Below are 14,566 nucleotides of genomic sequence, written 5' to 3'. Positions count from 1 at the left end.
ACTGACCTCTATGATCATGTTGGTGTCTATGGAGCATAAAATCTAATGCAAGTGTTTTGTAAATACACAAATGAATTATTAACATTTGAATTCTATTTTTTACAAATATATATTTTTTTTCATTTGAAGCTTAAGTTTTAAAATATTAAATTTCCAAATCGCAAGAAAGCATTTTTCATTTTTAATAAACTTTAGAGCTGTAAATATAAACCTCTCAAACCTAGTTCAGAAATTCAGATGAGGATTGGGCCCAATGCAAAGCCCCCAGTCTTCACAGGAAACCGCTGCTAGTAGATCAGACTCATAATCAATTTCAAACACATTTGTGACCGATGTTTAATGTTAGAGAAACTTGACTTTGTGAATGACAAGGATAAGCTAACTTTAATATGTCTGTTTTATTAAGGCATATAACACTTTGCTATCGCTGAGTTTGGTCAGTTTGGTGGAGGAAACCCACGCAGACACAGAGAGAACACAACACACTCCTCACAGACAGTCACCCGGAGGAAACCCACGCAGACACAGGGAGAACACACCACACTCCTCACAGACAGTCACCCGGAGGAAACCCACGCAGACACAGGGAGAACACACCACACTCCTCACAGACAGTCACCCGGAGGAAACCCACGCAGACACAGGGAGAACACACCACACTCCTCACAGACAGTCACCCGGAGGAAACCCACGCAGACACAGAGAGAACACACCACACTCCTCACAGACAGTCACCCGGAGGAAACCCACACAGACACAGAGAGAACACACCACATTCCTCACAGACAGTCACCCGGAGGAAACCCACACAGACACAGAGAGAACACACCACATTCCTCACAGACAGTCACCCGGAGGAAACCCACGCAGACACAGGGAGAACACACCACACCCCTCACAGATAGTCACCCGGAGGAAACCCATGCAGACACAGGGAGAACACACCACACTCCTCACAGACGGTCACCCAGAGCAGGGCTCGAACCCACAACCTCCAGGACCCTGGAGCTGTGTGACTGCGACACCTACCTGCTCTGCCCAGAATCAAAATAATTTTATAAAATTCTGATTCAGACATTTCAGTTTTATAAGCTGTGTAGTGTGTAAATAAAGAAGCACAGACTGATTGTTCATAAAAAATATAACTATGATGATATCAGAGAATCTCCACAGAGTAGGTTTCGTCTAACAGTCAGAACAGCCGTTCTCGAAGGGTTTAAATCACAGCGATGAAACGTAAATGCGGCCACTTGCAGTATGACTTGTTTTGTCAGTACGCAGTGATTAAACAGCTGATAGCGCCTTTAAAGCGAAGCTGTAAATGCATTAATCTTTAAAAAGCCTCACCTACTGAGAGTTGTGTTTCTATTTATTTTTAAATTGAACACTTTTTCCCCAAATTTGCCCAAATATTAAAAGTAATATTTTTCTGATTGTTCTTCGACTTGTATTCCTCTAAATGATGCTTGGCATTGGGCGGTGGTGAACGGTAAATTGTGAACTTTGGCTTGTGCAGGTGCTCCAGCGTCCCGCGTAATTTTATGATTTTCTATGGAAATATGTTGTGTTTATAAAAAGATATATATGTGTGTGTGTTCTTTTTATAGTTTAAGTCTGTTTACTTAAGATATGTCTAAGTCAGTCCGAGTTAGTAGTTGCTGTTTGCTGATGTCTGACGTCACCTGTTACTTGGAGCATGACATAAAATAAAGTGACACTTGACCCATATTTGACAGAGTAAAGGACCACACACAAACGCACACCAGAAATAGTGGGCAGGAAGTGCAAAATCACCTTATATTTAAAACATGTAATCTGTGCTTTCACACGCACAATCACCAGTAATCAAAAGGATACACGGGTGTATTTTATTTGTGTTTAGCAATGGATGATAAGCTCTTTGAAGATCACAAAGTAACTGAATTCACAAAGACGTGTCTGAAACTGTTCGGCGTATAGTGCACATAAGGTCCGTGTTTCTCTCCAGTCTTCCATAGGTACAATTCCAGTCTTCTTTAAGGTACAATTGGTGGCAGAATGCAGCTGTATATTAGTGCGAATCAGTTTCTGACCAAACTGGACAACAGCAGCTGGCTGAGTGAGATGATCACTGTTGAATAGTGTTTTTTCTGTAGAATTTTGCTTCTTTGACATTGCACTTGTGTTCTTCCCCTGAGAGCAAGGAGACGGCGGACCACTGTTGTTCCACTGAGGACAAAGTTGGAGGTCCACTAGTGTTTTACACAGCGTTTTCTGGGCGGACCGCTGCTGATTAAACAGAATTTTAGACAAAATGCCACATTTTAGCACTTTTCCATTCACAGTCCAATTTACATTTTTCCCCTTTATTAGGTTCTTTTTGTTATTCTTTATAAATAAGATTAGTAAATCATTTAATCATTTTATATCAGTCTTATACTCATTATTATATCTCTCAGAGCTGTTGGTAATATTTGTATTAGTGTGTTTTCCAGAATAAAAGTCTCTGTGAATGTAAAATCTGTGTGAGGAGATTATAAATGAGTCTTGTACAGGACAGTGATCTGAGGGGTCCCATGGTGGACCAGCAGTGGTCTACAGTCAGTCTTTTTATGTCAGTGGACCGATATATGCTCACTGTTTGGGTCTTTGTGTTTTAGATTTTAATTTGTTTTAATTACATTTTAATAGCTTTTTAATAGTTTTTAGTATCTTTTACATTTTAAATTCTTCTACTTTAATTTTTCTTTGCTGCTATGTAAAGCTCTTTTGAATTGCCATTGTGTACAAAAGGTGCTCTATAAATGAACTTGCCTTGTCTGAAAATGAATGGAAACTTGTAGTCAACAGTTAGCAATGTGCCGTTGCTAACTGCCTTAATCAGCTTGACTAAATGCGGTTTAAAAATAGTTAAATGGACAGAAACATGTTGCATAGCAATATTAGCACGTCTGCTGCTAAAGCCAGAACTTTGTCTATACATTTTATTTGATTTAAAAACAAGGTTCATGTAAGCACAGTGCTAATTCTTTCCTGTCAGAGGTAGCATAAGCTACTTTAGCATCATAGCTCCCGCATGAAACTTTGAACACCAAACGTTAGAGTGGATGATGTGTACGTTAGGATTTTGTTGGAATCAGGGGTACAATAATATAAAACGAACTGGCCGTGGGTCACCAACTAAATGTCCAATAAACAAAATAACCTCTTTATTCGACACTCATTGACCATTTTATCAGCTCCACCAATTGCTCTGCATACTTTGTTATTCTGCTTTCAGTCTTCCGCATTCAGGACACCCAAGGACCACCAAGTATGGTGTATATTGGTGGATTTATAGAAATTAAACTGGTCTTTTATTTGTTACAATTAAAAATAATAATAAACAAATAAATAAATAAAAATAAAAATACACAAGCATTTGCAGAAAATGAATGTATGAAAAATGAAGAAGGAAAAATCTCTAAACCATTTTTTATTAGCCATAATTCAAAACGATGTGGCCACCATCACTGGGCAGTAGGAAACTTCGACCCCTTGTTTAAACAATTAATATAAAGCGATTAGCTGGCATGCTAATGTATTCATAATCTCAGCCCTAAATATGCAGCACAACAAACACATACACACTCATCTGGCACATGCCATACCAGCACTGGCTGCTGTTGTTCCTGTTTGGCAGATTTAGACAGTTGGACTTTGTGCGCTTGTTATGATAAATCTTGAGAGAACCAAATGTACCAGCCCTCAGGTGTTTGGATTGGCCCACCCACCTGTCAGTCACCCTGAACCCCGCCCAGATGCCGTGGTGCTCAGTGGTGCTGGTGATGCAGTCTCAGTACGAGAGAATGCGACTGTGGCTGCTGCCTCGTTTCTCAGCGTCACTCCCGTGCTCTCGTTCACCTGCGCTCTCACGCTCCTCTTGCTCGCCCTCCGCTCTCTTGCTCACTCTCTTGCTCTCCAGCACTCGCTCAGCCAGGATCTGGAGCCGCGAGCGCTGCCCGGGTGTAAGTGTCTGGCTCACTTTGTGAGATTCCTGCTCAGTAATCTGGAATTCCTCTGAAGACCTGAGTTTTCTGGAGTGATGCTTTCGCTCCATTAGACTTTGGGCTTTTGATTTTTGTTCAGCTGTGTATAACAGTTTTCCGTCGACGTGTTCATGCCAACATGATGTCTTAGTATTCCTCCTCTCAGCCTCCTCATCTTTCTCTCTTTCTATCTCTCGCACTCTTCTACCATCCGGTCTTTTACTGTCATGATAATTCGTTACCAAAAAAATAGATAAATAGCTGCAGATGTTTCAGAAAATAATTGGTACTGTTTTCTTTGGACAGTGAGAAAGTGCCACAATCCTTTGTGGGGGGTGTTCTGTAAATAAATGGCTAAATGCATGTAGCTCTGCTCCATTAACTAAATTATCCTCTCTCTCTCTCTCTCTCCCTCTCCCCTCTTCCCTCTCCTCTCCTGTGCAGGTAAGAAGAAGCCGGCGCTCACGCTCTGTAAGGAGGCGTTTGAGCAGCCCCCACCTGCTGCTACGTAAGCACTTCCACATTTCTTCTCTTAAACCCCTCTTGGAATCAGCTTGTTTCCACCCATTTTCTCATTGGTTCCCGTGCCCTTTAAGACTATTATAATAATACTACTACTGTTACAACTACTACTAGTAATAATGGTGCTCTTATTTCTGAGGGTACAGGGTCAGCTGTCATTAAGGGTGACTTGTATCCTCCTTCATTAATTGACTTAGAGATTAAATAACGGTGTCTTCATTACTGTGCAGACCCCCGAGAGACCTGGACTCCAAAGCCAGTGTTAAAATCGGAGATAAGGTAAGACACTTCCACTTCCTTCAGAGAGAATGTCCTGCCATGTTTTTCAAGAAGGCCTGCCTCTGGTTCCGTGCTTATCTTGAGTAACTTCTTTTAAAGCCGTTCTGAAAATAAAGCTGTGTTTTATGTTATTATCAGTCATCTTGCAGTTTTATGAAAACGATGGATGTTGTTGTTATATTATTTTCTATATATTTTTCGATGTATTTTTACTTCGTTGACTACAGTTCATATCCACGTCAGAGGCTTTTTAATGAGCAGGAGATTTACTGTTATGATGTTTTGCAGGGGCTCTTATCCAGAGTGAGGTGTGGCATTGTGTTATGACCCGTTTGTAATATTAGGACTCTTGCCCAAGGGCTCTTAATGTTGTGGTGTGGTTTTCTCACCTGAATGGGGACTGAACACCAGCTCAGAAGTCTGTGGTGTATCCCACTGCGCTACACCAGCTATGTCACATTTATTCATAGACTTTCACCCACAGCTCAGTCATCATTTGCTGTTGTAAGATGCTTTAAAAACATGAGCCAAACATTCCTCACATTTCATATTCAGTGTTATTGTTCGTGGTCATGTAAGTTGACTGGGTACAAAAAGCTTGGCTCTATTTATCGCCCCTGAGCCCTAAAGAACGGCCCAGTGCACTTTACAGCTCAATTGGATCCTTCTGATTGCAGGCAGGCTGGAATGTGCTTTACTGCCTCACGGGCTGTAAAATATATTTATTTTAAACTCATCAAATAAGTGGAATTTTCCATTGGCAAAGATGGTGGCTTTTTTTTTGAGTCCTGACGATGTAACCCAAAGTTGAAGTTGTTTTAACGGTGGTTGTAAGATGAAAGCAGGTCAAGTTTATTTTAAGGGGGTGGAGGTGGAGAGGTGACTTTTTACTGAGATTGAAAATATCTGAGATTACGTGATTCGTGGCCTTGAGGTTTAAAGCTATTCTGCCGTTAACCAGTTACAGCAGGTAGCAGCAGGCAGGAAAAGAGCGGCTGCACTTTCATTACCTCACATGGACCCAGTGTGGGGTGGAGAGGGGGGAGGGGGGTGGGGGGTGGGGTTGGTGGGAGAGGGGGAATGTGGAGGGGGCTTTTGTTGCCTCCATCTTTTGTCATTTCTCAGCAGACTTGGATTTTTATTCACGATCATGTTTCATATCTGTTTGTGATTTTGTTTTATTTTGTAAAGATACTTACTGCAGGTTTTTGAGGCTGTGTTACCCTTGTATAAACCTTTAACAACAACTGACACAAGCCTTCACAAACATCTGTAAATGAGCATCAGTGTCTGAGAGGCTGCTTCATTCAGTTTGACCCTGGAAAATGTTATGCCAACGGACACTTACTGGAATAACCTACTGTAGATGTTTATGTAGCTGAACAAAAGCCTGTGTGAGGCTCCGGTAGCCAGTTTGTCCTAAAGTGTTGTGTTAATCCTGTGTGTGTGTGTGTGTGTGTGTATAGAATTTCGAGGTGAAGGCAGATGACTTGGAGCAGATTGGGGAGCTGGGCAGAGGGGCATATGGAGTGGTGGACAAAATGAAGCATGTGCCCAGCGGGGTCATCATGGCCGTAAAGGTTAGCTCCACTGTTCCTATCTCTGCACACATTTCTCACACTGCCCTTTGAAAATCTTCTCAGGAACTCAAGATGTCTGTGGTTTACTGGAAATTACCCTCCGTAGATTCACTCTTTTGCAAAATGTGTTTCTGGTAACTGTGCACTTCTGTTATTCCTGTGAAGTTCAACTCGTCATGAACTTCATGGGGTCAAGCTACAGATGTCTGTTTTCCTGTTAAACTGTTTTATTTCTTTATTTCTTTTTCAAATTTGCACTTGTTTGGGACCTCAAAACATTGAGGGCCTGCACAAAGACAAAGAATGACCAAGTTGTCTGTTCAGTGTTTATTTTAATAGTTAAAACGACTGAAGCATTGTGGGCTGGTTTCCTGGATGTGCGTTAAAGGAGCATTCATTCATTAGAAGAGAAAATCCGAGGTGGGAATATGTACTGTTGCTATTCAGGGGGTGTGGCTTAAAGGAGCAATCAACTATTTTTATGACCAAAAATATAGTAAACAACAAAAGTACTTATTATTTATAGCATTTTATTTATTATTTAGACACTTATAAAATAAACTATATGCCCCCCCCCATTGAAGGGTGGCCATGTTTTGAAAAAGAGTGTATGGGCCACCTGGGTTTCATGGCAGGAAGAAAATAACTGATTGCTGCTTTAAGTCCAGCAGCTCATTGGAACATTGAAACCCCAAGGTTGGCACGGGATTTTGCTGTAATGCAGGGGGCTGGTGCTCAGTCTGCGGTGGAAGAAATCCAGAAAATGCCATGACTGCACTCGGATGCAGTGACCCTCATGGTTTTCGGGCCCTCAGTTTCAAACCGTTCCTTAAACATGGTTTCACTTTTAGATGTTCCTAGAAAATCTCTAGTTCCCTTTTCTGCACATTCTCTCTTGACGTGGACGCAGCCTGTGATTCTTGGAGATGAGAAAGAACAGTGCGTAACTGAGTTTGCAGTTCATTCACAGACCCCCGTGGCTCACTGTTTGAGGCAGACCCCTGCGGCTGACTGCTTTAACACAGGGCTCTGTTCTCGCTCTAGCGCCGCTGTGGTTTATCGAGGCAGATCCACACCGGACTTCGCTTATAGTGCCAAGACAACACAGGTGACTTCACGAGAAGGATTGAGGGTAGCACCGCCCACTGCTAATTAACATGTATTTACATATTGTTCATCCTGAAAATGAGAAGAGAAAGCGAGAATGAAATTTAAATCAGCTGTAAGTGCTGCTCTTCACTTTTATTTTGTGATTGAAAGCATGTTCAGGGCTGAAAACGGAATCTTAAACTGTTATTTTCACCTTTGTTTAATCAATTTTTGCTTTTATTTTGTCCCATTTGTAGCATAATGCAGTTGAAAATGAAAAGTTAAATGCATAGAGCATTCTCATTTCAATTTTAACACTTCGTACTACGTACTTCATGAAAAAAAAAAAAGCAAAGTCTGAGTTTTCTTTTCCAAGTTACTGTTTTCATTTTGATTATGGAACGCCATCATAGTAATGAAGATGAAATGGCAGAAAGCTGTTTGTTTATTTAATTTTATTTGTGTCAGTGATGACCCATTCTTGAGTGAAAAATTAAATTGCGTATGAAGTTATTTAAGTCGTTGTGATATTTGTGTGCGTGTGTGGAAAAAGAAATGGCGATAATGTATTTTAATTTTTTGGCAGGGTTTGCCTCCCATACACACTGTTCGAATATGCTCTCTTGTACTCGCACTGCTTTATCAGATCTTCTTTCAAACATTTCAACAACTGCCAGCATTTGGTGTTGAATATTGATGATGGAGTGGAGTGCTTTTAACTCTTCACTGAAATACTCTAACAGGACCAACAGGAACACACACAAATGTTTGCTCTGGGTCCTGTGCGTGTGCTAGAACGCCCACATCCAGCTTTGGGATTCAGTAACGTTAAATACAACTCTGTGATATTTTGTTTGTTTTCTGCAGAGAATCCGGGCGACAGTGAACACTCAGGAGCAGAAGCGGCTGCTGATGGATCTAGATATTTCGATGAGAACAGTGGACTGCCACTACACAGTCACTTTCTATGGGGCACTCTTCAGAGAGGTACTTAATAACACCTTAAAGCAGAAAGTGAGATGTTAAAATGTAAAAGATTTGAGGACATAAACTGTATATTTCCTGGATATTAATGATAAAAATAATACATTTTATTTATGAAGTGTTTTTTAAGTTGCGTTACAAATAAAATTACAATAAAACAATAACAGCACTTTGTACATAGTTGCCTTTGCACCAAGAGAAACTACACGAATGACATCAGTTTCACAGGATCAGGGTTTTATTTGTAGTCAAACGCCTCTTGACCTACCTTCAGATTCCTGAACATTTTTCTTATTCGTTTCTGAATGCTGTTTTTTCTGAACGACACGGACACATTTCTGTTTTTGACTAATCGTCTCGACCGAGGTAACGTCTCTCGCTCAATGTTGTGTTTTCAGGGAGACGTGTGGATCTGTATGGAGCTGATGGACACATCACTGGATAAGTTTTATAAACAAGTCCACGAGATGGGCATGACCATCCCGGAGGACATCCTGGGCAAGATGGCAGTCTCTGTGAGTGCTGTGATTTACTTATTGTTGTTTTTGTTTTCCTCCTGCCACTTCATTCATGTTTTGTAGCGCTGTGTGTACCACGAGCACATGGAAAGTGAACTGAGGTCAGTCCATACATTTGCTTTTGGAGATTTGTTTGAGCCAGGCTTCATCACATTCTTACTGTCAGCAAATACGTTTTTTTGGATTAAAAGTTCTCTGTTCTGCTTCTAAAAAAATGACGTTAAATAAGTATCTGTTTACTTGTGTATGACAGAAATTTTTATCGTTTATACGTAGCAGGTCTTTGAAAGCTCAGATAAAAATACTCTCAAATGGCATATTGGGGAACACGAGACACCTGTATCAGTTCACGGCGGGAGAAGAAGGGAATTTGGCCGCATCCCAGGTCTCCACAGTCGCTCCCTTACTTTGTGCACCTCCTTTTATTGCATCCCTAGCAGAGGCGATTGCTCTAAGACTGCAAGGGAAGCTCCTCTTCCCCTAAAATGTCAAAAAATAAGTGATCAAATATATACTGTTGTGTGTACATGTCATTGAATAAATGTGCACTACAACGCGCTCAACTTTTGTTCAGAATCAGCTTCTTATCACTGGTAAAGACACGGCTTTCCTCTCAATCATTCCCGCAGCTTCACAGTGCTTTAAACAGTGAGGACGCTGAGCGTCCACAGAGTTCAATAGCGAAGTGCAGCGAAATGAGACGAGTCATTGGATAAATGCTGGGCTTTGTCCCGCCCATCGGACGCTCAGCTTCTGCATGATGATTGGATGATCTGTCTGAGGCTGAATCCCTTTTTGATTGACAGCGAAATGAGCGAATCAGCGATCCTTTGGTGTAAAGATCCATGGGAGCATTACATTTTCATTCTGTTCTAAACTTCCCCTCCTTGAAAGACCAGCATCTGCCACTGATCCCTGGGTACTGTGTTATTCCGAGTGGAGAACATACTTCTAGCAGGATTTTGGCTGAAGTTAATTCCTTTATCAGGGTTTTCTTTGCAGCACCAGCCACAAAGGGGAACAGAACCTGGGAAGGGACTTTTTAAAGATGCATGCAACATTTTATCCAACATTTGTTTGCGAAGAAGTCTCCCACTTCTGGAAAATAATGTGGCTGACTGTTGTTGTTGTCTGTTGCAGATTGTGAAAGCTCTGGAGCACCTGCACAGCAAACTGTCTGTGATCCACAGAGGTGAGACACTGGGCTGTTTATTTTAATGCTGCAGTAATTTTAACAGCTGTGCTAATAATGAGCAGGTTAATATGGGAAAGTCTGTCAGATTCTGTGTAAGCAGGCGCTGATGTGTGTAGCGTGCCTCCTTTTACACACACAGACACACACTCTTGAGCATTATTCAGCATTTCTTCTGAAATCAGGAAGCATTTCTGTGTAAAATGTGGCAGAGCTGTACTCGGTGTTTCTGATGCACTTAAGTCATGTTAAGTCATGTCATTTGGGTCAAATACTTGGGTGCAGTGTGAGCAGATGATTCAGGAGTGTTGGCCGTGCACGAAGGATGATTCATATCTAGTTTCAGTTGTCATCCATGTAAAAGATTTCCAAAAGCAGTGCTTCGGTGTATGAAAACTGGATTTTTGCCTGGCGTTGGTCATACACTGTTTTTATTACTGGGACCTTGTATCATACATATCTTTAGGTGTTGCAGTACATTTTGGCTGCTTTTGTTACACCAAACTATATGTTTTTTGTCTTCTACACCATCGGTTCAGTCTATTTCTTGGACATATTTAGACAGAGGGTGCCTATTTTATACTGAAACCAATAAAACAGCAGGTCATTCATTTTAGCTGCCGTTATGGCTTACAAACATGTACTAAATAACGTTTTATGTTTACACCAATAAGCCATAACTTTAAAACCTTTGTTTCTTTATTCATTTCCTGTTTAATGCGCTGATCAAATTAAAAACGTGTGCAGAAGCGAGGAGGTCATTTTCTTGTTACGGCTGATGGTTATGCCTTTGAATGCCAGACTGAGATATTATCAGGTGAAATAAAGCATTTGGGAGTTTGATCACCGCTGTCTTCATTCACACCGTCCTCAAGCTGCAGTTTCCTGATAGAATGTCTTTTCTAAGTCAGTGATGAAGTGAGGAACCGTGTGTGTTTTTGTGAAACTAACACCTTGGTAGGGGATTGATTTTTTAAAACTGTCACCTTTTCTGTTAAAGTTGCACCGAAAGCCTCCTGAGGAAAGTCGCGAGACCGAACTAAATAAAGCTTGACTCATCAGTAGAAGGGTCTGGTTTAACTGGCAGCATGTTGTTACAGGGAAAAATAAATCACATCGATTCCAAAAAATCTCAGATTAATCCTTTAACCTCAGATGACTCCAGGGCTGCGGTGCGATGGCTCCGAACACATCATTTGCTTTTTATTGCAGGCTTGAAAAATTGCTCGGTGCTCTTTTGCCTGGTGAAGAGAGGCCGTGTCAGAGCAGTGTATTGACTGTATTGTTCAGCGTTATTATGTAATAACAACATTCTCACAGCCTGGAGAAAGCTCCTTCTGTTTATGAAAAGGCCCTGTCTTTTTTTTCTTTCCTTTTTTTTTTTAATAAAAAAGTGATTTTGTCACTGATTATTGCTGCTGTCGCACACAAACACCACTTCCTCTTCTCAGCCTTGTTCTCACACTTTTTCTGCTCTGTCTCTCCTCGTCTCTCTGTTTTTAGACGTGAAACCCTCCAATGTTCTCATAAACATGCAGGGCCAGGTGAAGATGTGTGATTTTGGTATCAGTGGGTATCTGGTGGACTCTGTGGCTAAAACCATGGATGCAGGCTGCAAGCCTTACATGGCGGTGAGTATCTGATCACATTCTGGCGATGGATGTTTTGGGTTTGATCATATTTAGAGTTATATTGATGATGAAAAATTTGATGCGAGTAGTTGACCATTTATCTGGTGATATTTTCACCACCGCGCATATTTCATTGCATCACTCTGACAAGAACAGACTTGTACACAATCAAACGTTGTTTTTGTCATTAAGTGATATATAGGTTTTCCAGTGAAGCCTTTTAGGCGTCTTTGGGAGTTTACTGTCAAACTAGTTGACTAAAATAAACAGTAACATAACTCACAAATGAAAGCTTTAGCAGTGAAGGGCACTCTCTCTCTGTCTGTCTGTCTGTCTGTCTGTCTCTCTCTCTCTCTGTCACACACACACACACACACACACACACACACACACACACACAAGCTGTGAGAGCAAGAGAGGGAGAGATGGTGGGTGGATTGATGTCTTTATGAATGGAAAGGGAAGCTCTTGTACTCCTGAGGAAAAGCTTTGTTCATGAGTGACGTCTTAAACTTCCTCCTCATCTCTCTCTCTCTCTCTCTCTCTCTCTCTCTCTCTCTCTCTCTAAAACACTTCTTCTCAATCTCTTCTCCTGCCTACCCTCAAACCTCTCATTCTCTTTCAGCCGGAGAGGATAAACCCAGAGACAAATCAGAAAGGCTACAACGTCAAGTCCGATATCTGGAGTTTAGGAATCACCATGGTGGGTCTGAGCTTTTTTGGTCTAATCACCGAGTTATCAGTGTTTAGAGCAGTGTTACAACTTCAGAATGATTTAAACAAGCCCAGTGAGCTCCTGTAGAGACCAGCTCTGATGCCCTAATGTCAGTGAGGTAATAGGGATGCAGCAATGTAAAGGTTTTGAGACATGAATCTAGGACTAGATCCACTTGAATTAATCAGTTCAGATTATGATTGTCTTCGACATATTTACAGCTGTATCTCAGAGATATTTAACTATTTTTCTGATGAGTTTCGTATGCAATAAAAATTTGACATTTAAGTGCAATATTTTGTGACATATCTGTTGTATTTGACTAAGAGCAGCATGAATGTCATTGTCAAATGTAGGTCAGAATGTTCAGGTAAAAATCTCAGCTCTTATCTGTTAATACAAAAACAAGTACTGTGCAACTGTGCATCCCTTCTAGTTACCTTTCAGATCAATTCCTAGAGTTCATGCAGCCATATTTCTGACATAGGCTTTGAATTTTTTTTTACAGTCCACTGCTGAATCAATCAATAATGAGACTTTACATATTACGTTTACAGCATTTAGCAGACGCTCTTATGCAGAGCCACTCACAAAAGTGATTAGCATTCAGACAGAATGGCTATTTTAGCTTGAACAAATAGGTTAGGGTCAAAATGTATTAATACAGCTTTAAAGGAATAGTTTAACACAAAAACAAATCTAGTAACATTCTTCTGACCCAGATGCACTCAGTCGGCCAGTACACGTTTGGAGTCTTTTTGCTGCTTTATTTTAGCGCTAGGTCTACAAGGCTAACGTTGCTAACAAACATTGCAAGTCAATAAACACCCAAAGAGTTTTAATAAACGTATGCACACACAAAGGCAGGACAGACGAGTTTCAGGATGCACTCAGTGTAAAATATACAAAGCCTCTAGCACTCCATCCTCCCATAGAAGGTGGAAGAGTACCAGAAAGAGGGATGTTATGTGGACAATAATCAAGTAGCTATTGTAGCTTAGCTATGTAAACAACGTCAGTCTGTAATGTATGATTTATTAAAAGAAATACAAAGCTTAGTAAAATTGTGAAATACACATATGAACATTTATGGCATGTGCTTACAAAGTATATTTAGGTGACATTTTCAGTGCTAGCGTTTGTTAGCATTGTTAGCCTTGTAGCTCCAGCTCTAAATCAAAGAAGCAATACCTGGATTCTACACATGTCTTTACCAATCAAGTGCATCTGGGTTCAGTGAAAAAAATCATGTAAATTATTTTTTTCTCTGCAGTATTTATGACTTTATTTAATGCATATTAACAATTGTAAAGACAGCTCAGTTGTCTTAAGCCTCACTGTTATGATACTGATGTCTTACTGTTGGAGCACATTTTGGAGCCAGGTTGGAATGTAACTACAAGCTGTTTAATACACTTAAGTCAGTACAGCGTAGAAAGTAATGAACTGTATTTAGAGGTGGTGTTTTTCAGATTTCTCTAGTTGGTTAGTTCTGCAGTGGATAATTGTATGTGGTGATGTGTTCAGATTGAGCTGGCGATACTGCGTTTCCCGTACGACTCGTGGGGAACGCCGTTCCAGCAGCTGAAGCAGGTGGTAGAGGAGCCATCACCACAGCTACCCGCCGACCGCTTTTCACCAGATTTTGTGGACTTCACATCAAAGTGGTGGGTTTTGCCTTTACCTGCAGTAACACACACACACACACACACACTACAGTAGGCAGTATTTCTGTTTCTAAATTTGTAAAGTAACTGTTTGATTCAAAGGAGTATCCAACTTTTTTAATCTACGTAATGTAATAATTGATGTGTTTACAGTCACTTGTTTTTTTATGAAGTGATTTATTTTAGAGAATCACTGATTTCTTTAGAGAAACTGGGTTCACGATGTCAAATATAACCCTTTTTGTTTTTATTTATTTTTTTCTTTCTTTTTTTTTTAAATAATCTTAGCTTAAAGAAGATTTCCAACGAGCGGCCAAACTACACAGAACTCATGGTGAGTGTTTAATTATTTGGCTGCCCTTATCTATTCCAACCACTAGAT

General features: G+C 40.6%; 1 protein-coding gene across 1 annotated transcript in view; it reads left to right on the top strand.

Moving 5' to 3' along the window:
• Positions 1-14,566, top strand: part of map2k6 (mitogen-activated protein kinase kinase 6) — a 34,422-nt gene that overhangs the window by 16,569 nt on the left and 3,287 nt on the right. Inside the window, exons 2-11 of the mRNA XM_066664372.1 lie at positions 4,452-4,515; positions 4,760-4,808; positions 6,275-6,388; positions 8,345-8,464; positions 8,860-8,976; positions 10,120-10,171; positions 11,675-11,802; positions 12,428-12,505; positions 14,045-14,184; positions 14,473-14,518. Of these exons, the coding sequence (XP_066520469.1) occupies positions 4,452-4,515; positions 4,760-4,808; positions 6,275-6,388; positions 8,345-8,464; positions 8,860-8,976; positions 10,120-10,171; positions 11,675-11,802; positions 12,428-12,505; positions 14,045-14,184; positions 14,473-14,518 (908 nt within the window). The remainder of the gene's footprint in view (positions 1-4,451; positions 4,516-4,759; positions 4,809-6,274; positions 6,389-8,344; positions 8,465-8,859; positions 8,977-10,119; positions 10,172-11,674; positions 11,803-12,427; positions 12,506-14,044; positions 14,185-14,472; positions 14,519-14,566) is intronic.

Source organism: Hoplias malabaricus, chromosome 3, assembly GCF_029633855.1.
Source record: "Hoplias malabaricus isolate fHopMal1 chromosome 3, fHopMal1.hap1, whole genome shotgun sequence".
Taxonomy (NCBI): domain Eukaryota; kingdom Metazoa; phylum Chordata; class Actinopteri; order Characiformes; family Erythrinidae; genus Hoplias; species Hoplias malabaricus.
The sequence above is the reverse complement of the archived record's forward strand: the minus strand, read 5'-3'. Positions and strand labels throughout refer to the sequence as shown.